Below are 18511 nucleotides of genomic sequence, written 5' to 3' on the forward strand. Positions count from 1 at the left end.
ACTAGGATTTTTTCCTTTAATATTAATTCTGCAACATCTTAGAAAGGATTCCAAAGAAATACTTCAAGAGACTACAAATTTTATTTCAGTGACAAGTGTTTTGTTTCTTAACTCCTCTAGTCTAATAATATTTAATATAGTATTTGCTTTGGTGAGGAGATACTTTAGACAAAAATCTTGTGAAAGATTTATAAGGGAAGAAAAGCATCATGGAATCAAAAACTCTCTTAAAAGGCTTATCCATGAGCATTACAGAATAGTGAGTGCCAAACTAAAATGAAACATAACACAGCATCATTAGAAAGACACATTTTGCTATGGGTTTAATATATTGATCTGGAAAACAGCATATAAGAAATGCAGAGTGGAAGAGGAATTTTTATGCTGCCTAACTTGAAGCACCACAAGCTGGAAGGGGCCACATCCAGGATAAAAAAGCCAGTGGTTCAGCACCCTACTGACACCATGCCTGCTACATAAGGGCAGGGGCAGAGCAGGCAAAGCCCAGGTGGTCTCAGCAGCTTGGGTCTCTGGTGCAGGTCCCTGTGGTCAGAGCAGCCTTAGAAGGATAAGTTTGTTCTGTATTTGTATTGTTGGACTACTGTCATTGTTCTTATTGTTGTTACTTCCTTTTTGTTGTTCTGTCAAATTCTCCTTAACTCAGCTTATGGGGTTTTGCCTTTTTCTCCCTCTTCTCCTTCTTCTTGGTGAGCAAGTGGCCACGTGGTGCTCAGCTCCTGGCTGGGTCTAAACCACAACACTTGTGTACTCACAGGAAGAGACATGATGGGCACAGGCTGCAGCAAGAGACAAGCTCCAGCAGGTGTTCTTCAGCTTTGGCTACACCAGTGCACATCCTCAGCTTTCCCATGAAGCAGCCTATGTAAAGCAAATGCCAAAAATCTGACTTTGCTGGCCTTGAGATCCAAAGCTTGGCTTTCAAGCCTGTATTTCCAGATAAATACCAAGGAGTAACACAGCCAGATCAGGTTCTAGGGTTCTGTGTTTCACTGCTTGAATAAAAGAACCCAGAAGATGACCCTTCAAAGAACAGATGTGTTTAAGAAATCTTTCACCAGACATTTTGTGCAACTTCCCTAGCAGACTGGACCTAAGGGAAAGATTGGTATGCTCTTTATGAGGTGGTCCCTTGAAGAACAAGAAGCTTGAACATGACCCTACTAGTTGGTACTTTGAAGCCATGTAAAAACAACAAAAGGCTGCAAACTCGATATAAAAGGGAAATATTCTGAATTTACAATGAGGGAAGATGAATAAAGATGATACTCCAGCATGTAAAGTAGTTTCTATTTTAAGATCCTTTAAAAGGGAAAAATCTCTTGCCAATTTGACTTTAGAAGCTAACAAATTCTATACAGGGGGATTGGCTAAGAGATACAGTTACCAGCTAAATACCAGAATGCTTATGAGCCAAGGTCCTTTCAGAAAGGGTATACATCACTACTGCACACAGATGAAATTACCTTCCCTGCCTCAAGAGGGAAGGGTTGTCATGAAAGTGATACTGAGCATGTGGTTGTACAATGGAGATGATGAACTTGATGACCTATGGTAACTAATCTGACTTCTATCTTGCACTGAAGACTTTGTCTAGAAAAGGGGGTTATAACATCAAACCTGAGAACAACTAAAAATATGTCATCCCATGTGGGTCAGTGCAGATTAATCTATGCTGAATAAGGCAGTGATCACTCTTAAAACTTTTTTTTTTTTAAAAAAAACCCACAGATTCTTACAAACTATTTATCTAAATGATATTGTGCTACACTAGCTATGTTTTCCTGCTTGTCTCATAGTAAAAGAAGCCTGTACCTGTAAGAAAAATACAAGCTTGGCACATAAAACTGAATTAATAATATAAAAATGCCAGAGATCTTGATTTTACCTCTAAGTGAACTTCAGCTAGTCACTTCATTTCCCCATCTCACCTTCTGGAGCTGTAAAGACCCAATGTCCCCACAGAGGTGATGAGATTCACACTTATTAAGAGCATGGAATGCAAATCACTCTCAGATCAGCTTACAAAGGGAAGTATCAGACTACATTATCAGAATCACAACCCTGTGACAAATTCAGAATGGATCAAGCTTAATTTATAAATAGGACTGCATTTCCTAACTCATTTGCAGATTACAGGTTTTCCACAGGGCTACCTTACCCCTATTTCACAAAGCATATCAAAGTACTAAAATACATGCAGATCACTTCTACTGATAGTCATCTAGAATTCTTAAAAAGTGCATAACAGCATAAACTAACAATCCTTTTAATCACAACACCTTTACTCATGATCATAGGGATTTAAACCAGACCTACAGACATTTATTGAGGTAAGGCAACTTTAAAGTGATGCACAACTGTACTGTTTAGCTAAAGTAATTCCACATCACCCCTTTAGTCAAACTCAAAGTGCAGAGCAGGGAACTTCTGAGTTTGTAAGCATCAGTTATCTTGCCTAACAAGAAAAGGATTGTTGGAGGAAGAAAAGGTTTGTTGGTAGGACAAGAGGAAACAGTCTCAAGTTGCTCCAGAAGAAGTTTACAGTGGATATTAAATAAAATTTCTTTGCAGGAAGGGTTGTCAGGCATTGGAACTGGCTGCCCAGGGAGGTGGTGGAGTCACCATCCCTGGAGGGATTTAAGATGTGCAGATGAGGTGCTTAGGGAAATGGTTTAGGGGTGGGCTTGGTAGTGTTAGGTTACAGCTGGACTCTATGATCTTAAAGATCTTTGCCAACCAAAATGAGTCTATTATTCTACACCATCTCCTATCACCCAGGCTACTTTGAAGAACTAATTGCATGTGTGTGAAGGATTGTCCTTACTCTTCTGCTCCCACTGAACCACAACACAGATCCTCTCTTCATAGTGCTCTTCCTCAGACTGCAGCATCTACACTGCTCACAAGCAGCTCAACCCAGAGATGTCAGAGTTTATTCTGCAGCAATGATCTCCATGGACACACCATAATGACATTCCCCCACTCTCTCAGCTGACTTGCTGAGATACACGAGTTAGTCTCAGGGTGCCATCAAAGAAATACAATTCTGCAGCTTCCAGGTCCCAAGCTAGTAGCTTAAGACAGTGCTGAATCATACCAAATGGAAACACCAACCCTGAGCATGGGGAGAAGGTGTTTTATGGCTCAGTGAGAAAGGATGAAGATAACTCTTCCCTCAGTTCAGATGCTTCCACATCTCAGGGTAGGTTAAGAGCCAACAGTGGGTTGAAAGCAGACATGGGCTTCACAGATGCTCTTATTTTCTCACCACCTCTTTGCAGAAAGTCACAGTATAAGGAATCAAGAGAAAACAAGACTTTAATCTCCTTCCTTTACCTCCTTCTCTCCCTTTCAGCATCTCTGCTGCTGCAGCATAAAACAGAAACACCTTAAAATATGCTAATTTAATTAGCAAATGCTTCATAGACCTTCTACTGCTCTGTGCCTACGTGGGGTGCAGATCACCTCCCAAAACTCATCACAAGTGAGAGAAGAGATAGACAAAGTTCATTTAATATAAAAATCATGGAGTGTTCAGAATCCCAGCCCAGATGACAACTTCGAACTCATTTTATGCCAGAGAACTTCTCCACCATTTGGAACACTGACTCTTCAGGCCCATATTGGAACCTAAAAAAGTCTTAATTGAAAAAATCCCTTTCAGTTGGTTTGAATAAGAATGCTGTCTTAGGGATGGGAAACTTGCCAAAAGACTGCAGAGCAAATGGTAATAATAATTACCAGTTGAATTTTGGATAATTGCTTAGCAGAATGCAACGATGATCACTGTACATAAGCTCATTTTAAATGTTTCACTCAACTGGGAGAAAAAGTAAAGAACATACTAATTTAATTTGCCAATGACACAACCAGTGAAGAAGTGCCAAAAGACACAAAATAGCCAAAAAATGTTAGAAAACAATCAGAAAAGCTTATTGGTTTTTCTCAAAAAAAAGTACATTTAGAGATACATACATCTAGAATATGAAGCTGGAAGAACATCTGGAAATTAAGGTGAGCTGGTGCATGTTCAGGGATATTAGCTGAAAAGGCAATGTAATATTGGGGGGAAAAACACCCAGAACCAGATTAGATAAAGAGGACTTGCAGTGTAACACATTTAATTTCACAAACTGCATTGACAGAATGGTATGAACTGGATTCAGAGACAGACTAGCTGAAGACTCCATCACTGACCCACATGCTGCTGCTACTCCAGATGATCACTGCAATGCACTTTAGATCTACGTAATGCAGATGTTTTAACTTACAATGCTTGTAGATATACCTCACCCTCTCTAAAATATCATCCTCCATTTATTTCTCCTCAGCTTCAGAAATCCTTTCTCCTGATATTCCAGAGTCGTCAGTGGTTCCAGGCAGAGCTATGTTGATAAATCACAAATAGCAACAGCTATAGTTGTAGGGCAAAGGAACTGCAAAGCAAATAAAGGCTGGGGATCAATCATTCAGCTAAGGCTATTTCACTGCAGAATGGGCTTCCAGAGAACACTATTAAAATTCTCAGATTAATTATCTTTAGGGTATACTATGAGACCTTACTGATTCATAAAAAAAAACCCCTTACTTACAATAACATGGTATAAATTTTAATATAAAATATGAAATCTTATAAGTAATATAAAAATCACAAATATAAAAATATTATTTAGTTTTTACAACAAAAGGGAAAGGGCAGAAGATTCTGACATTGGCTGTGATCATCACTGTGTTGTTCTGTGCCTCTTAGTGAACAGAGATTGTCTAAGCTACAAATGGAGCTAGTGTAACAGCTTACAAGAAAGGGAGTAAAGAAAGAGGAATTTAATATTAAAAATTACCTGTGGAAGCATTAGAATGACACTAATGAATGAAGGGCTTTTGGAATGCCAAGAAAGTTATCTTGTCAGTAAAATACACTAAAAATACACTGAGAGATCTAAAGAGCTTCCAATCTCCCAATTCAAACGTGCAGAAGCAAAGAGGTGGCCATTACAACACCTGATGAATGTGAAAGAAACAAGATTTTATTTCAATATGAGCAGCAACAGTACTTTTTTTTCTGAAAAGGAGGTGAGTCCACAAAAAAGATCCTCCACCAATGTAGTCCACCATACTTTCTGCAGCAGTTTTATGTTCCAGTGCTCTGTGCATCTAAATAAAGTAACAATCAGCCCTGAGCAGAAGGAAAAGCTCCTGTATCTGGTGCTGAACTATTCCAGGGCTATATCTAAGGTATCAAAGAGCAGCTATTTTTGCTGGAAGCAATTTTAAAGGGGGGTAGGGGGGGGACACGGAAGAAAGGAAAAAGAGAAAAGCTGTTGAAAAGCACCAAAGAATGCTGGGGCTCTAGAAAAAAAAAGTGCCAATGGTCCTGACTGAGCTTTCTGTTCACTTCTCAATACATCAGGCCTGGAACAAGTTTCTCAGTGCAAAATTTCTCTAATTGGCTGGAAAGCATTTAAGGAAAAATCTTTTTAATTAAAAACAGAGAAACAAGAAGACATGAAAGCCATGGGGGCTGGGAGAGGCATATGTTGACCTTATGAAGCTTCACAGCAGAACTCTGCAGGGGCTGTTTAAACTGAGAAAGCACAGTTTTAATTAAAGAGTCCTGAGGAACACACAATTCAAAAGAGCAGGTCAGCTAGATTCCAAGAGGTCAATTTAAGCATAAGCAGAGGGAAAACAAGACTTCTGGTCATTCTGCCTTCCTCTGGGAGAAATGTGTTGCTAACTGAGCATTATACTCTGCTTCTCAACACAAAAGCTAGCTCTCCTCTAACCACCACTAAGGGTATTGCCTATCATTGGCAAGTGTTTAAGTAAGAGAAGAAATTTTATCAAGTCCACCCCAGTTTCTTGACAGTGGACCACATTCTAAAACAAACCTTGCCCCCCTCCCCAGTGCATGGAATCCAAGATATGCTTATGCATACCTGAAAATAGAACTCTGCATCTTGCTAAACTTCTAAACCAGTGGGTAATCCTATGAAAAAAAAACAGATCCAGCATATCACCAAACAGAAATCCTCTTAAAAAAAAATCCAAACCTCCTTCTTTATGTTTTGAACTGTCTTCTGTTACCATCACATTTGGTGAAACTACTCATTTTTCCTTGTTATTCAAAGACAAAAAGAAAACTAAATCTAATCTTCAAACAACAGGAATTATGAAAGGCAGTTTAACTAGAACCCATCAAGTAGCAGGTCTAACATAAAAAAATTTAACATAAAAGCTGCTGCATCTCTCTGTGAAGAATTTTACAAGAAAAATTACTTTCCAGTAATTCAAAGGATAAGGAATCAAGTAGAAATGTAACATCTATGCTCATTTCCCAGGAGAAACAGTAAAGTTAATGCACTTCAGTTAGTGTATACATGGTTCTGCATACACAGGGACTGTAAGTATTGCTTCTGTTCAGATATATTTTTCTTTTCCTGACCCTTTGAGGACTCATAGCTAGAAGCATCTGCTTGGGTGAATGAGGTGCACGTTCCAAGTCAAGGCATGGTTATTTCAAGGCTGACAGACAAATCAGTGTTTCCCTGCATCAAGGAGGAGCAACTAGTAGCCAGCTTGAGCAACCAGTTCACTCACATGTGACACAGTCTCTACCTTTCTAAAATCCCAGTTAAACACTCAGGAATGGAAAGCTGGGTTTTCTTGAGTTTGTGTAAGCTTGGAAATTTCATAATCTCACATCTGTAACTTCACTCTCCCTGGCCTCCCACCAGCCAAAGTGCAAGCTTTGATTCAGATTTTCATTTATGGTGTTGATCTATACCCTCACAGAGCTGGCATTTATGCAGTTTGTCAGAGATACTCTCCACAAGTGGGCAAAAGTAATAAAGAGCCACCACTCGCTCCTAAAACAGAAATTCATATCTAGAATGAAATTTAAATTAGAGGGGAAGATGGCAGTAAACACTTCTATGGCAAAGGAATAAAGAAAACCAAGCAGATCCTGAGAGACATGAAAGTTAGGGAAGGTAATACTTTTGACAAAGGAAAACAAAAGATGCCTTCATAGTTCTTGAGAGACATAAATCAATGACAATACTGAAGCATGGAGCAATCCCTGTCCAGAAACAAACCCAGGGGAGAGAACAGGGCCAGAGCAGCATCTTTCTGTAGGAGGTAGAAGGTGTGCTTCATCCTCTCCTGCACACAGGAATTCTGTTGAAATAAGATGGCCATGAACTCTCCACACACAAGACAGGGCACCCAACACAGAAAGGTTCTAGTTCAGGTCTCAGAATCAACACACCAATGTTAACCCAAGCTGTCCTCCTTCTCATTTCAGACCCAGCAGGCTGCTGCCCCACGCTCTAGTGCACAGGATAGGATGACCATAAACAAAATTTCTTACCAGGACTCTATAATTTACCAACCTCTTTGTGGTGGGTTGACCCTGGCTGGATGCCAGGTGCCCACCAAGCTGCTCTATCCCTCCCCTCCTCAACTGCATGATGGAGAGAACATATAATGAAAGGTTTGTGGGTCAAAGTATGGACAGGGAGACCACTCAACAATTACTGCCATGGGCAAAACAGACTCAGCTTGGGGAAATCAAATTTATTTTATTGCCAATCAAATCAGAGTAGAATAAAGAGAAATACACCCAAATCTTAAAAACACCTTCTCCCCATCCCCTCCCTTCTTCCCAATCTCAACTTCACTTCTGATTTCTCCACCCTCTTCCCTCACAGTAGCACAGGGGGATGGGAATGGGTGTTGCAGTCAGTTCATCACGTATCTCTGCTGCTCCTTCAGCTCCAGTGTGGGGTCCCTCCCACAGGAGACAGCCCTCCATGAACTTCTCCAACACTAGTTCTTCCCACAGGCTACAGCTCTTCACAAACTGCTCCAATATGGGTCCCTTCCACAGGTGTAGTTCTTCAGGAACAACTGCTCCTGTGGGGATCCCCCACAAGGTCACAAGTCCTGCCAGCAAACCTTGTCCAACCTGGGCTCCTCTCTCCACAGGGCCACAGGTCCTGCTGGGTTCCTGCTCCAGTGTGGGCTTCCCCCAGGGTCAAACCCTCCTTTGGCCACCAAACTGCTCTGCCATGGGGCCCTCCATGGGCTGCAGGGGGACAGTCTGCCTCAGCATGGTCTTCACCACAGCTTGCAAGGCAATCTCTATTCTGGCACTTGGAGCATCTCCTCCCTCTCCTTCTACACTGACCTTGGTGTCTGCACAGCTGTTTCTCTCACATTCTTCTCTCTGGCTACAGTTGTGCATTTGGGTCCTTTTTCCCCTTCTTAAATACATTAGAGGCACTACCAGTGTCACTGACTGAGTTAACCTTGGCCAGCAGTAGGTCCATCTTGGAGCTGGCTGCCATTGGCTCCATATGATGTAGGGGAAGCTTCTAGCAGCTTCTCATAGAAACCAGCCCTGCAGCCTCCCTGCTACCAAAAACTTGCCACACAAACCAGATACACTCCTGCACATAAAACCATGTTTAAATTGTCAAAATTGGATCATAAAAAGAGACACTGGAGCAACAAACTCTAGGGTCAGTCCTGATTCCACACGTGCTTATATAACTGGTTTTAATTTGACATGTACATATGGTCTTGTGTTCTAGTGCAGTGATCATAAAGAAACAACTTAATTTCTAGAATAATCCAATTATAAGATGTACCACCAGCTATGCTTCTAAAGAAAGCACCAAGCATAAATCTTTGAGCATCACTTAGTCTGAGTTTTTCTATTGTTAAAGAGTCTCACTCAGTAGTTCAGATCACTAATGATCACACTTCCAGTTGCTGCTAATTATTGTATAATTTGATTCCTTCCTGCACTCTTTTAAAAGTGATGTATTCCAATGCAAAAAATCCAGGTCTAGTCTATGCCTGAGTGTGGAAATGACCACACTGCACACATCCAGCTTCTTAGTAAGTTTAGTTCTTAAGAGACCATGAATGTTCTGAGTTCCCCTATGCACACGTACAGCAGAAAATATCCCACAGCAAATAAAACTGAAATGAGTAAAATCAAGGTTCTAGTCTATAGTTACTGCTAGAGAATGAGAGAAATTGGAGGATCAGAGTGGATGAAGATATTGACAGTAAGTTTTCCAAAGTAAGTTTTCCAAAGTGATACATTTCTTCCTATAGTTAATGTAAAAAGAAAATGTATATAAATGCATAAATACATAGGTATAAACAAGCCACATTTTCTCAGACTAAAAAGTACAGCCACTTGACTTTAAAGTCAGAAAAATACACATTGAACCCTTCTAAGGTCACAACCAGAGGTCTGTTCCTTGGTGATTACATTTTCTCCCACAACCTTTTCCATATTCACATAAAACTGCTAAAAGAGGAGATATTATGTAGCTAAAACTTTTTTTCCCCAACAAATCCAAGTGCCCATCATCTGGCTGAGGTCAGATGCCACCCAGTTGAAACCTGATGCAAACTGGCATTGTAAAATTACAGCAGTGGGTCCTTCCCATCAGATAGCTTCTCAATTTGTCAGCAAGGTTTACCACTGACAGCTGCAGGTCTGGTGGATGACTTCTTTGCTATCATCTCCAACTCTCCTACAGAAATATGTTTTAAGAGTCTACACCTTATCTCCCCCAAGTACAACCTCACCTCAAATCAGATATGTCCTCACTGTATACTGGTTAGATTAGTACCATACAACTTACCAGAAATCTTAAAATATTATTCCTGAACTAATCTAAATGATTTAGAATGTAACCAAGTACCTATCACTGGGAAGGTACTACAGATAGCACAGCTCCAGCAACTAATTAGAGATTTTGTCATGTTTAACTACAATTGTCTAATTTCCAAAGATCTAAATGGCACGTGTCAAAAAATGCAAGACTGTGAATAATGACTTGACAACTCTGTTCATCATGAGCAGAAGTGTTGCAAACCTTAGCCAGAAGGGGAGATTTTAATCTACATTTAAGACATGGTTCTAAGCTTCCCTGAAACAAGGAGTGAGGCTGAATAGCCTGAAACAAATGAGGCTTATAGTAAAAAAATCCACCAAAATTCATATTTGTACTGCAGCATCCAGTGTATTTCCTTAAAAAACTAAATTAAAAACTAAAACAATTTTAGCTGCATGTAGTTACATGAGTTTATTTTGAACTGGGGCCAGTTCTGCAATATCTAATATTCTGAGTGCAGTATAAGAATAGCTAGACAAGATAGTACAGTGCTGAATAGTTATTTTGGCATTGGAGCTTTTTCTTTGTGGGTAGGGTTGGGGAAGAGGTCACACAGTTGTCACTGGCTCCCCTTCCATAGCCACGAGGATCCTGAAACGTTATCTAGGAGGTGTGCCAGGACCAGTTTAGGCACAGCTCTGGTGGCAGCATTCACCACACTGCAGCCCAACACCACTACACCCTACCTTCTGCAGGGCTCCTGGTCAAAGCACTTGGTACTCCAACTGCCTAATGACCTCAGCACCTATTCCCCTATATTCTAACCATCTCCAGGTCTCCTATCCTGCTCCCACATTCACCAACCCCCCAGCACTTTGTTTTTTCCTACCCATCCCCACGCAGAGGCTGAGAGATGTCCTCCCTCTGATGTATTTTTGCTAGACATGCTGTTCTGTAGTGGAAATAGCACTGGCAGCAAGATTCTCCCACATTATTTTATGCTGTGAGCACTTTTTAACTATTCCACAGGCAACAGTGCTGGTGTTTCCCTGTTAACAATGATAGAACGTTAGAACACGGTGTGAAGTGTCAGTATTCTTACTGCTTGAATGGCCTAGCTAATGATTTTCATGTCAAAGGAGCAGGACAGCAGCAGGTGGTGGAATACTTGCCTCCATTTTTCCCCACTGTTCTGAAGCACCTCCAGAAGGTCCTGAGAAAGGAGGCCCTGTTGTGAGGGGTGGCTTGGACGAAGCTGAACTCCCGGAACAAGACGTGTGTCCCCTGCCGCACGCTGGTAAAACTGGGGAGACAAAGTCAAAAGAAGAGAAGGTTAGAAAGCTCAACCCATGGGAATTCTTGGGGGGCCAGCTGGAACAGCAGCAAGAAAACCACTGGCAGTTCCATTGTGTGAAACCCAATCCCCAAAGCTTATACCCCTCTGTTCTCTAGAGAGATTATTTGCAAAAGCCACACGTTGGAACTTAATTATAGGAATCGGAGGTTTGTGGAAAGAAACTTCATTCTAAAGAATCCCAGCAAGAGGTGTCCAAGAGCCACTCATCTGAAACCAATCCATTGAAAAAGGGTTGGCCAAGAGTAACTGTTGTTTAGCCGACCAGAAGATGCCCTTTCTTTTAGTACTTTTTGAACTTTGCTGCTATTCTCATCACACTTATCCCACGAAGCCACAAAAACAACAACAAAAAAAAAATCCTCTCTAACAGGAGACTCAAGATTTCATTTCTAGGTCACTGAAACTTGTATTAGATGCATAAAATCTACTTCAGTTACCATGAAAAGCAGATTGACCCTTCACTACATGCCACTTTGCACTAGTGCATTCTTGTCGTTATGATGGATAGTTAGCTTGATATTCACATTCTTGTATTTTAATATAAATTTCTCATATTTGAGTCATAAGCACTTTAGCCTAACTTATTATAATAAACATTTGTCTTAAAAAGGTTTCTCTGAAGTGCAAGAAGCCCTCCTTTGGGCATGATAAAGCTCAAGAAGACAAGAAGGCAAGAAGAATAGAAATGCAAATACAAACATTATCTACCAAAAGATATAATGACAGAGTTGCCTCAAAGATAGATTTTGTGCATTTCATTCTGCATCCTGCAAGTGGGACAAAGCTTTCAAACACTCCAGAGAGATCATTAAAAGCATTCACTTGGGACAGCAGCTTATCTCTCCCACATAGGAGAGAATTAATGAAAAGATACAAGTTTACTTTCATCCCAGCAGAAGCTCTCCATAGGTAGTATCTTCACAACAAACAAAATCCACTGGTCAGTGTGAAACCTCTCAGTTTGCAATTTTAAATAATCCCTTTAAATATAAATAGTTTAATTCACTTTGTCCTTCATAATAGAAAAGCAGATCTCACATTTGAAAGAGAACTATACCACATAGAGTTGAGCAAAATTAAAAAGTCATGTATCAACCTGGGAGAGTGTGGAGAGAAGCTGATTTGATTTTTGAAAAAAAGAATCACAATTTCTGGTTTTTAATCTCCTGGTTCTCAAAGACATGCAAGTAAATGGAATTTTTTGTCATGTATTGACAGCTAGGTGCAGAGCACTGTTTCCAGCCCTCCTACCCATAAGGAAATGCAACTCCAAGTACAATCACCTTATGGTTAAGACACACACTTGACGACTCTTGAATCCTGGAATTAGGAATACTCCTCCTGTAAATATCATGTGCAAATACATTATTCTGCATTTATGAAACCTTAATCATACACCAGCGCTGTACAAATCAGAGGAAAGCACAGCCATTGTCCCAGGAGATGAAAGTGAATAAATAAATCATGTGTCTGATCAAAATACTCCAAAATTACAGGAAAGGGCTCCCATGGCTATCGTTGTAAGTAGAGAGTACTCATTACAAAGTGCTGCAGCTCACTGCTTTAGAGTGAATGAGTTCAGAGTAAGGGAAAGTAACTTGCATAAAGTCCCACAGGATGGTTGTGACAAAGCTGGAAATGGGATTTTAGATCTTCTCATCCCAAACCACAGCCCATAAGACTTTTTTTTTATTTCTGATTTGCATTGTTTTGCTTTTGATTTCCAGGCTGATGGAGGAGAGTTACAAATGAAAAAGAAGAAACTTGGTATAATAGGAAGAGGCAGATTTCAAGAAGATGTTTAAGAAGAGAAAGAAGATGAAGGCACAATGATACAATTAAGTGTATTAAATAATGTTGCTCAGAACAACTACAGCACATGCAGCTTCTGGAAGCAGATCCTGGCACAACTGCAATGGAAAGGTCCAGACATGAAGCTAACACACTATTCATTCCCAGCAGACAGCCCTACTCTATCACTATATATAATGTAGAGAAAACTCAACTCACTTGCACTTTCAGCACGAGCTGACTGCAGACCCAGCAGGCAGAAGGGAATGATATCATTTGTTGTTGCTCATTCAGTGGGAAGAGTGGGTGGATATGCTGGAACATCAGCACACCTGGATGTGCTGACAGCCAAGCGCCGCCAGGGAGCTGAGTAAAAGACATCCAGTATTTCCTCCATTCTTCACTTCTGGCAATAAGGTTTTGTTTCAATACACAATGGAAACATTTTTTTTTCCCCCAAAAGCTCAAGTCTGCAAGCACAGGAGTCAGAATTTTATCATTTCAGAGATGCTGCTTTATAAATCCCCTTTTGTAAGCTGTGAAAGTTCAGCCTAGAGAAGCCAGCCTGGAGCTATCCAGGGAACAGCCCAGTGACAGGGCAACAGATCCACTCTTAGGCAAGGCCAAGATCACCACAAGGGACAGACACTCTGCACATTTTTAACAAACTATAAGTTCTGAAATCTCTTTATCACAGGTGGATACACAGTACAAAAATAACTTGGCCAACTTTTCCTTAACAATTGCCCAGAGATGAAGTTACCATTAATGTGGGAAGTAATAACAGCCTGCAGATAAACCCTCTGGAAGAAAGAGAAATGGTGACACCCCAAAGCTGTTGTAGGTACTCCAACAGCATGCAGGGACTATGACCAACACCTTACCTATGATTTTCACATGTATGTAAACAGGTTCCTTTTCTGTTTTCTTTTGAACACAAAAAATGAAATGAGCTACAGACTCAGAGGAACAGTTTACTTAAACAAGATATCAACAGCAAAGAAACCATCTTACCTCAAACATTCTCAGCCAGTTCAACAGCCATTTAGATTTTTCCCTTAGGCTTGCTCAGTCATTCCTCTATCTGCCATACATTAACCATACATTTCATAGAATCATAGAATGCTCCAGGTTGGAAGTGACCTTTAAAGGTCATCTAGTCCAAATCTCCTGCTCTAAGCAGGGACAGTTTCAACTAGATCAGGCTGCTCAGAGCCCCATCCAACCTGACCTGGAACGTTTCCAAGGATGGGGCACTGACCACCCCCCCCTCAGAGTAAAAAAAAACAAATTCTTTCTTTTAGACTACATAGTCTGAGTCTACCCTCTTCCAGTTTCAAACCATCACCCCTTGTCTTGTCCCAACAGGCCCTGCTAAAAAGATTGTCTCCACAGTAAGGTCCCAACCAGAGCCTTCTCTTCTCCAGGCTGAAGAACCCCAACACTCTCAGCCTGTCCCCCCAGCAGGGCTGTTCCAGCCCTCTGATCATTTTTGCAGCCCTCCTCTGGACTCACTCCCACAGGTTCATGTCTTTCCTGTGCTGAGGACTCCAAAGCTGGGCACAGTACTACTGGTGGGGTGTCACCAGAGTGGAGCAGAGGGGGAGAATCACCTCCCTCAACCTGCTGGCCACACTTCTTTTGACTTTGCTCCACCCATCCCCATTTTGCAGTCCAGCTTAGGAGGTGCAGGAGGAGAGGCTGCCAGTGAAGACTGAGGCAAAAAAGTTGTAGAGTACCTCAGCCTTCTCCTCATCTGTGGTTCCCAGCTTGTCAGTCTTGCTCATCAGGGACAAGATGACCTCCCTTTCTAGTTGACATACCTGTAGAAGCCCTTCTTTGCACCCCTTGTCAAGTTCAGCTCCAGCCATGCCTTTGGCCTTCCTGACCCCATTCATTTGCAGAAGAAAGACTTATGAACAAATTAGGGTATCTCAATAAGGTATTAGTTTGTCCTCAATCATTTAGAAATGGGTTTGTGAACGTAGAGCCAGGAAATTAAGTTCTCATTTCTCTGGTTAACATCTCCTTTTAGGCATTTAGTGTAACCATCTGCAAGAGATGCCTTCAAGAATAAAGCTTTCAACAACTCTGCACATCTCTCAGCCTCCTATTGCAAACCTAGTGGTTGCCCTGGCCCCCTACACTACCAGGGAATGGAACAGGCAAATTAGGACATCATCAGAAGTTACCAATGATGTGATTTTATTTGTCTTGCTGAGACTAATGAACATTCAGTTCAGTTTCTAGTTAACACCAGTTCATTGCAAACACTCATATTTCACACAATAATTGTTACACAACTGGATTCTCCATTAACCAAACAGCTTTTCCCATTCACTTGTGAGAACATTCTGGAGAAAGATGAGAGAAGAATAAAGCAAGGTTCTCAATCAATGGGAAGACCTAAAGAAACTTTTACAGTAGGGGGGGCTTCAAGTGGCTTACTTTTACACTCCTTTCTTTTACATGCCCCAGAACAGCCAAACTACAGAGGTCTCTTCCATCATCACTGCTGAGAAAGCTGCACCTTGCAGCACACCTAGTCCATGCTTGTGGGATAGCATGTGCAGAGGGGGAAAAAAATGTCCTGGGAGAAGACTGTGATAAAACAGCCCCAGCTCTCAGAAATGGCTGTGCTGGGAACTCTAGCACTCAGGTGCTGCTTCTCTGCACAGAGCTGCTTTCAGTAAGGCTTTGTCTTTTGTGTAATTACATTTCGGCAGCTTGCCAGAGTTCAGAAGCTTTCAAGCACTCCTTTCAAACCTTTGGACTTGTAAATAGATTGTACAAGTCCCAGGATGCTATGGTAACATCCCAATTGAAAACCACTACAGTAGTTTGCCTCTGCCTGCTGAACTCGGGCAAAGCCAAATCTGCACAATGCAGAGAGAGCCCCAAGTCCTCAAGAAGGATGGAAGAGCTTGCCAGGATCCTGCTGTCCCCCTAGCAGGTGCCACCTTTGGTTACCATGCAAAGAGCTGAAGGAGTTCACAGGACCCCTGCTCTACTAAATGGAAAACAAGGAACAAGAACCCTTACTGCTTAACTTACAGCATTACTGCTTGCATTTTCCATCAAGAGCATGATGAAAATCACACTGAAGGCTTCTGCTGCTTCTCCAGCATGAACCATTTCCCCACACACACACGCTGCTTTTATTCCCAGTTACACAGGTGTCTAAGTCATTAAAACAGAATTGAGTGTCTCCAGAAAAGTTAAGGTAGTCTCAAATGCAAAGCTGCCATTGGAGGCTGTCTAGACTGCCTGAAACAAAAAGAGAAACAGTGCAGAGGTGCTGATGTCAACATTATGAGTATCTCAGGGTTCTTTTGTTTTTTTTTCTTGAAATACACTCTGAATTAGCTCTAGCCTGGTCCCCTGGGCTGAATGCTCATTTGCAGCTGGAACACAACTTCCAGTTTAGTTCCATCTGAAAGGATCCCAGGTCACGAGCTCCACGACTGCTCCTTGGTGTTACCCAAAGCACAGTAAGTAGGGATAATGAGGAGTATTAGGATTAGAAAGTGTAGTACCACGGGTAACAAAGAACCAGCTCCAGCAATAGAAAATACTGAAACTCAAAAGGCTTTAAAACCCAGGCAATTTCTGTTATTAAATAACTTATCCACACACAAAGCATCCCCACGTGACCAAAAAACACTTACCCCAAGGCTATGCTCTGAAACAGCAAAGGGAGGTTTTTACCTTGTCTGGAATGAGCCCTGAGAGGGAACACTTAAACTGTAGGCACCCTTAGGAAAAAAAAACTTTTAAAAAAATCTCAGTTTCACTGCTGTGATGAATAAATTACTGCTGCACAAGTGTAGGTTAATTTGAGATCATTCTACTGCTCACTTATTGGTTTAAAGTGTGCAACACTACTTAGAATATCCAGCCCAATCATTGGATTGTTTCTTTAGCCATCCTCTTGGAAGGTAGAGTAAAAGCATTAGCATTCCTCAATTCAAAGCTGTTGTATCAAGTGCTTTTTAAAATTCCATAGGTATTAAAATTTGGGACAATGAAGTCAGCCTGAAGGAAATCACCATCCTCCTCTAATGAAATTAGCAGTGTTTTTTAGGCACTTCCTCTGAAATGTGTTAGCAACATTAAGAGGAAACAGATGCTGAAAGTTATTCCTGGTGACTGACTTTAAGGCAAAATCCTTTTTTAATAATCAGGCAGCTAGGAAATCATTAAGATTCTTAACATTTTGGTGAGACTGGCTGATATAAAACTGCAAACACTGGTTTTTTTTGAGATTCTTTTTGTCTTACCCACTCAGGTTTATTTCAACTGAAGGGTGTTGAAAGAGAGAAAGGATTGACACAAATTTTAATGATTTGTTTTCAAGTTTCTTGATATAGGCACAGGAATATCTGTATTCATGGCAGAGTCAATACAGGTGGTACAGAGATAATCCCAAGTACTAATGAAATGAACCACATCTCAGAGCAGGCAGCAAACAACCTTTCTTACATTGCTTTGTAGCAAATCAAACCCTCTGAGACCAGTCCACAGATTCTGGAGAAGGAAAGGATTAAAAGGAGTTGCTGTGCCTGCTTTTTATTACCCAGAATCTCTTTATCTTTTACAGGACCCCTCCTCCTTTAATTTTTCCAATGCTAGGACAGTAATGTAACACCTTGAAGCTTTTAAATTACAAGCTAAAATGATCTTACTGTGTTGAATTATCAGCCCATGATTTTTTTTTAAAAAAAAAAGGCAAATGAGTGTGGAGAAGTGGGAATCTCTAAAAACAGAAGCCTTTTGATCAGAGCAGCATCTTGCAGTTTGCTGTAACTCAAGCTGGCCAGTCTCACATAGCAGGAATTAAGGACTCCCCCTGCCAGCAAGGGCCCTATTAAAACACAATAGCTGTTTGAAAAGGGTAAGCAAGCTGATATGGATATAATAGGCCACATATTGGGGCCCCTTTCTACTCTGAAATAAAGCTGCTGCTTAGAGTTATGAGCTGGGAAACCTAGTATTCAGGAAGATGGGAAAGGGCACACAATGGAAGACAATAAACAGCCCTGCAGAAGCCCTCCAAGGTGCTTAAGGAAAAAGGAAAGAAGCCTTCAGAGATGAGCAGCAATCTCCCAGGACTTGCTCTTTCAGACTGATCAGGTGCTATTTTCAGACCACATGGCATTTCAGTGAGTGTGGAAAGGTCTTGCTGGTATAAAGAGAGATTGAGTTTTTACAGTAAGCTGCACACCACAGGGACAGCTGCATGAATACCATTGGAGCTGGTTTCATGGAGATCACTGTGAGTTGCTTCCCAGCCTCCCTCAAAACTCCTTGCCCTTTTCCACCCAAACCTTAAATAAATAAGTATTCCAGAGTTATAACTACACAAAGAGGCTGTTTGCTATCCAGCTAATGTATTTAGTACTTGTTCAAACTGGTCCAGCTAGACATTTTGGGGCAAGAAGATAATTCCCTGTTGAATTGCTCTATAACCTTGAATTGCTCATATATAACTTTATGTATGCTGAAGGTATGGGAAAATCAAGTCCTCAACAAGCTTTATTATTACACATTCATCATCTCCATCCTCTGGCTTCCTTTATTAACCAACAGTTGTATTTTTGCCCTCTCCATCACACCGTGGAATTAATTCACTAGCTGCAAGATGTTACAGAAGCCTCACAGTGAACCTGTGGCAAGGGTGAGAAGATGGCACAAAAATGAT

The 18511-nt window shown here is 41.1% G+C and overlaps 1 protein-coding gene across 1 annotated transcript in view; it reads right to left on the reverse strand.

The window, feature by feature from the left end:
* Window positions 1–18272, reverse strand: part of LOC103779485 (chromosome unknown open reading frame, human C11orf49) — a gene marked incomplete at its 5' end in the record, with an annotated part of 59163 nt that extends 40891 nt beyond the window's left edge. The window contains 3 exons of the mRNA XM_008947110.1: window positions 10835–10965; window positions 17687–17748; window positions 18222–18272. Of these exons, the coding sequence (XP_008945358.1) occupies window positions 10835–10965; window positions 17687–17748; window positions 18222–18272 (244 nt within the window). The remainder of the gene's footprint in view (window positions 1–10834; window positions 10966–17686; window positions 17749–18221) is intronic.
* Window positions 18273–18511: the final 239 nt, after the last annotated feature.

This window comes from Merops nubicus, unplaced genomic scaffold, assembly GCF_000691845.1.
Source record: "Merops nubicus isolate BGI_N331 unplaced genomic scaffold, ASM69184v1 scaffold4249, whole genome shotgun sequence".
NCBI classification, from domain to species: domain Eukaryota; kingdom Metazoa; phylum Chordata; class Aves; order Coraciiformes; family Meropidae; genus Merops; species Merops nubicus.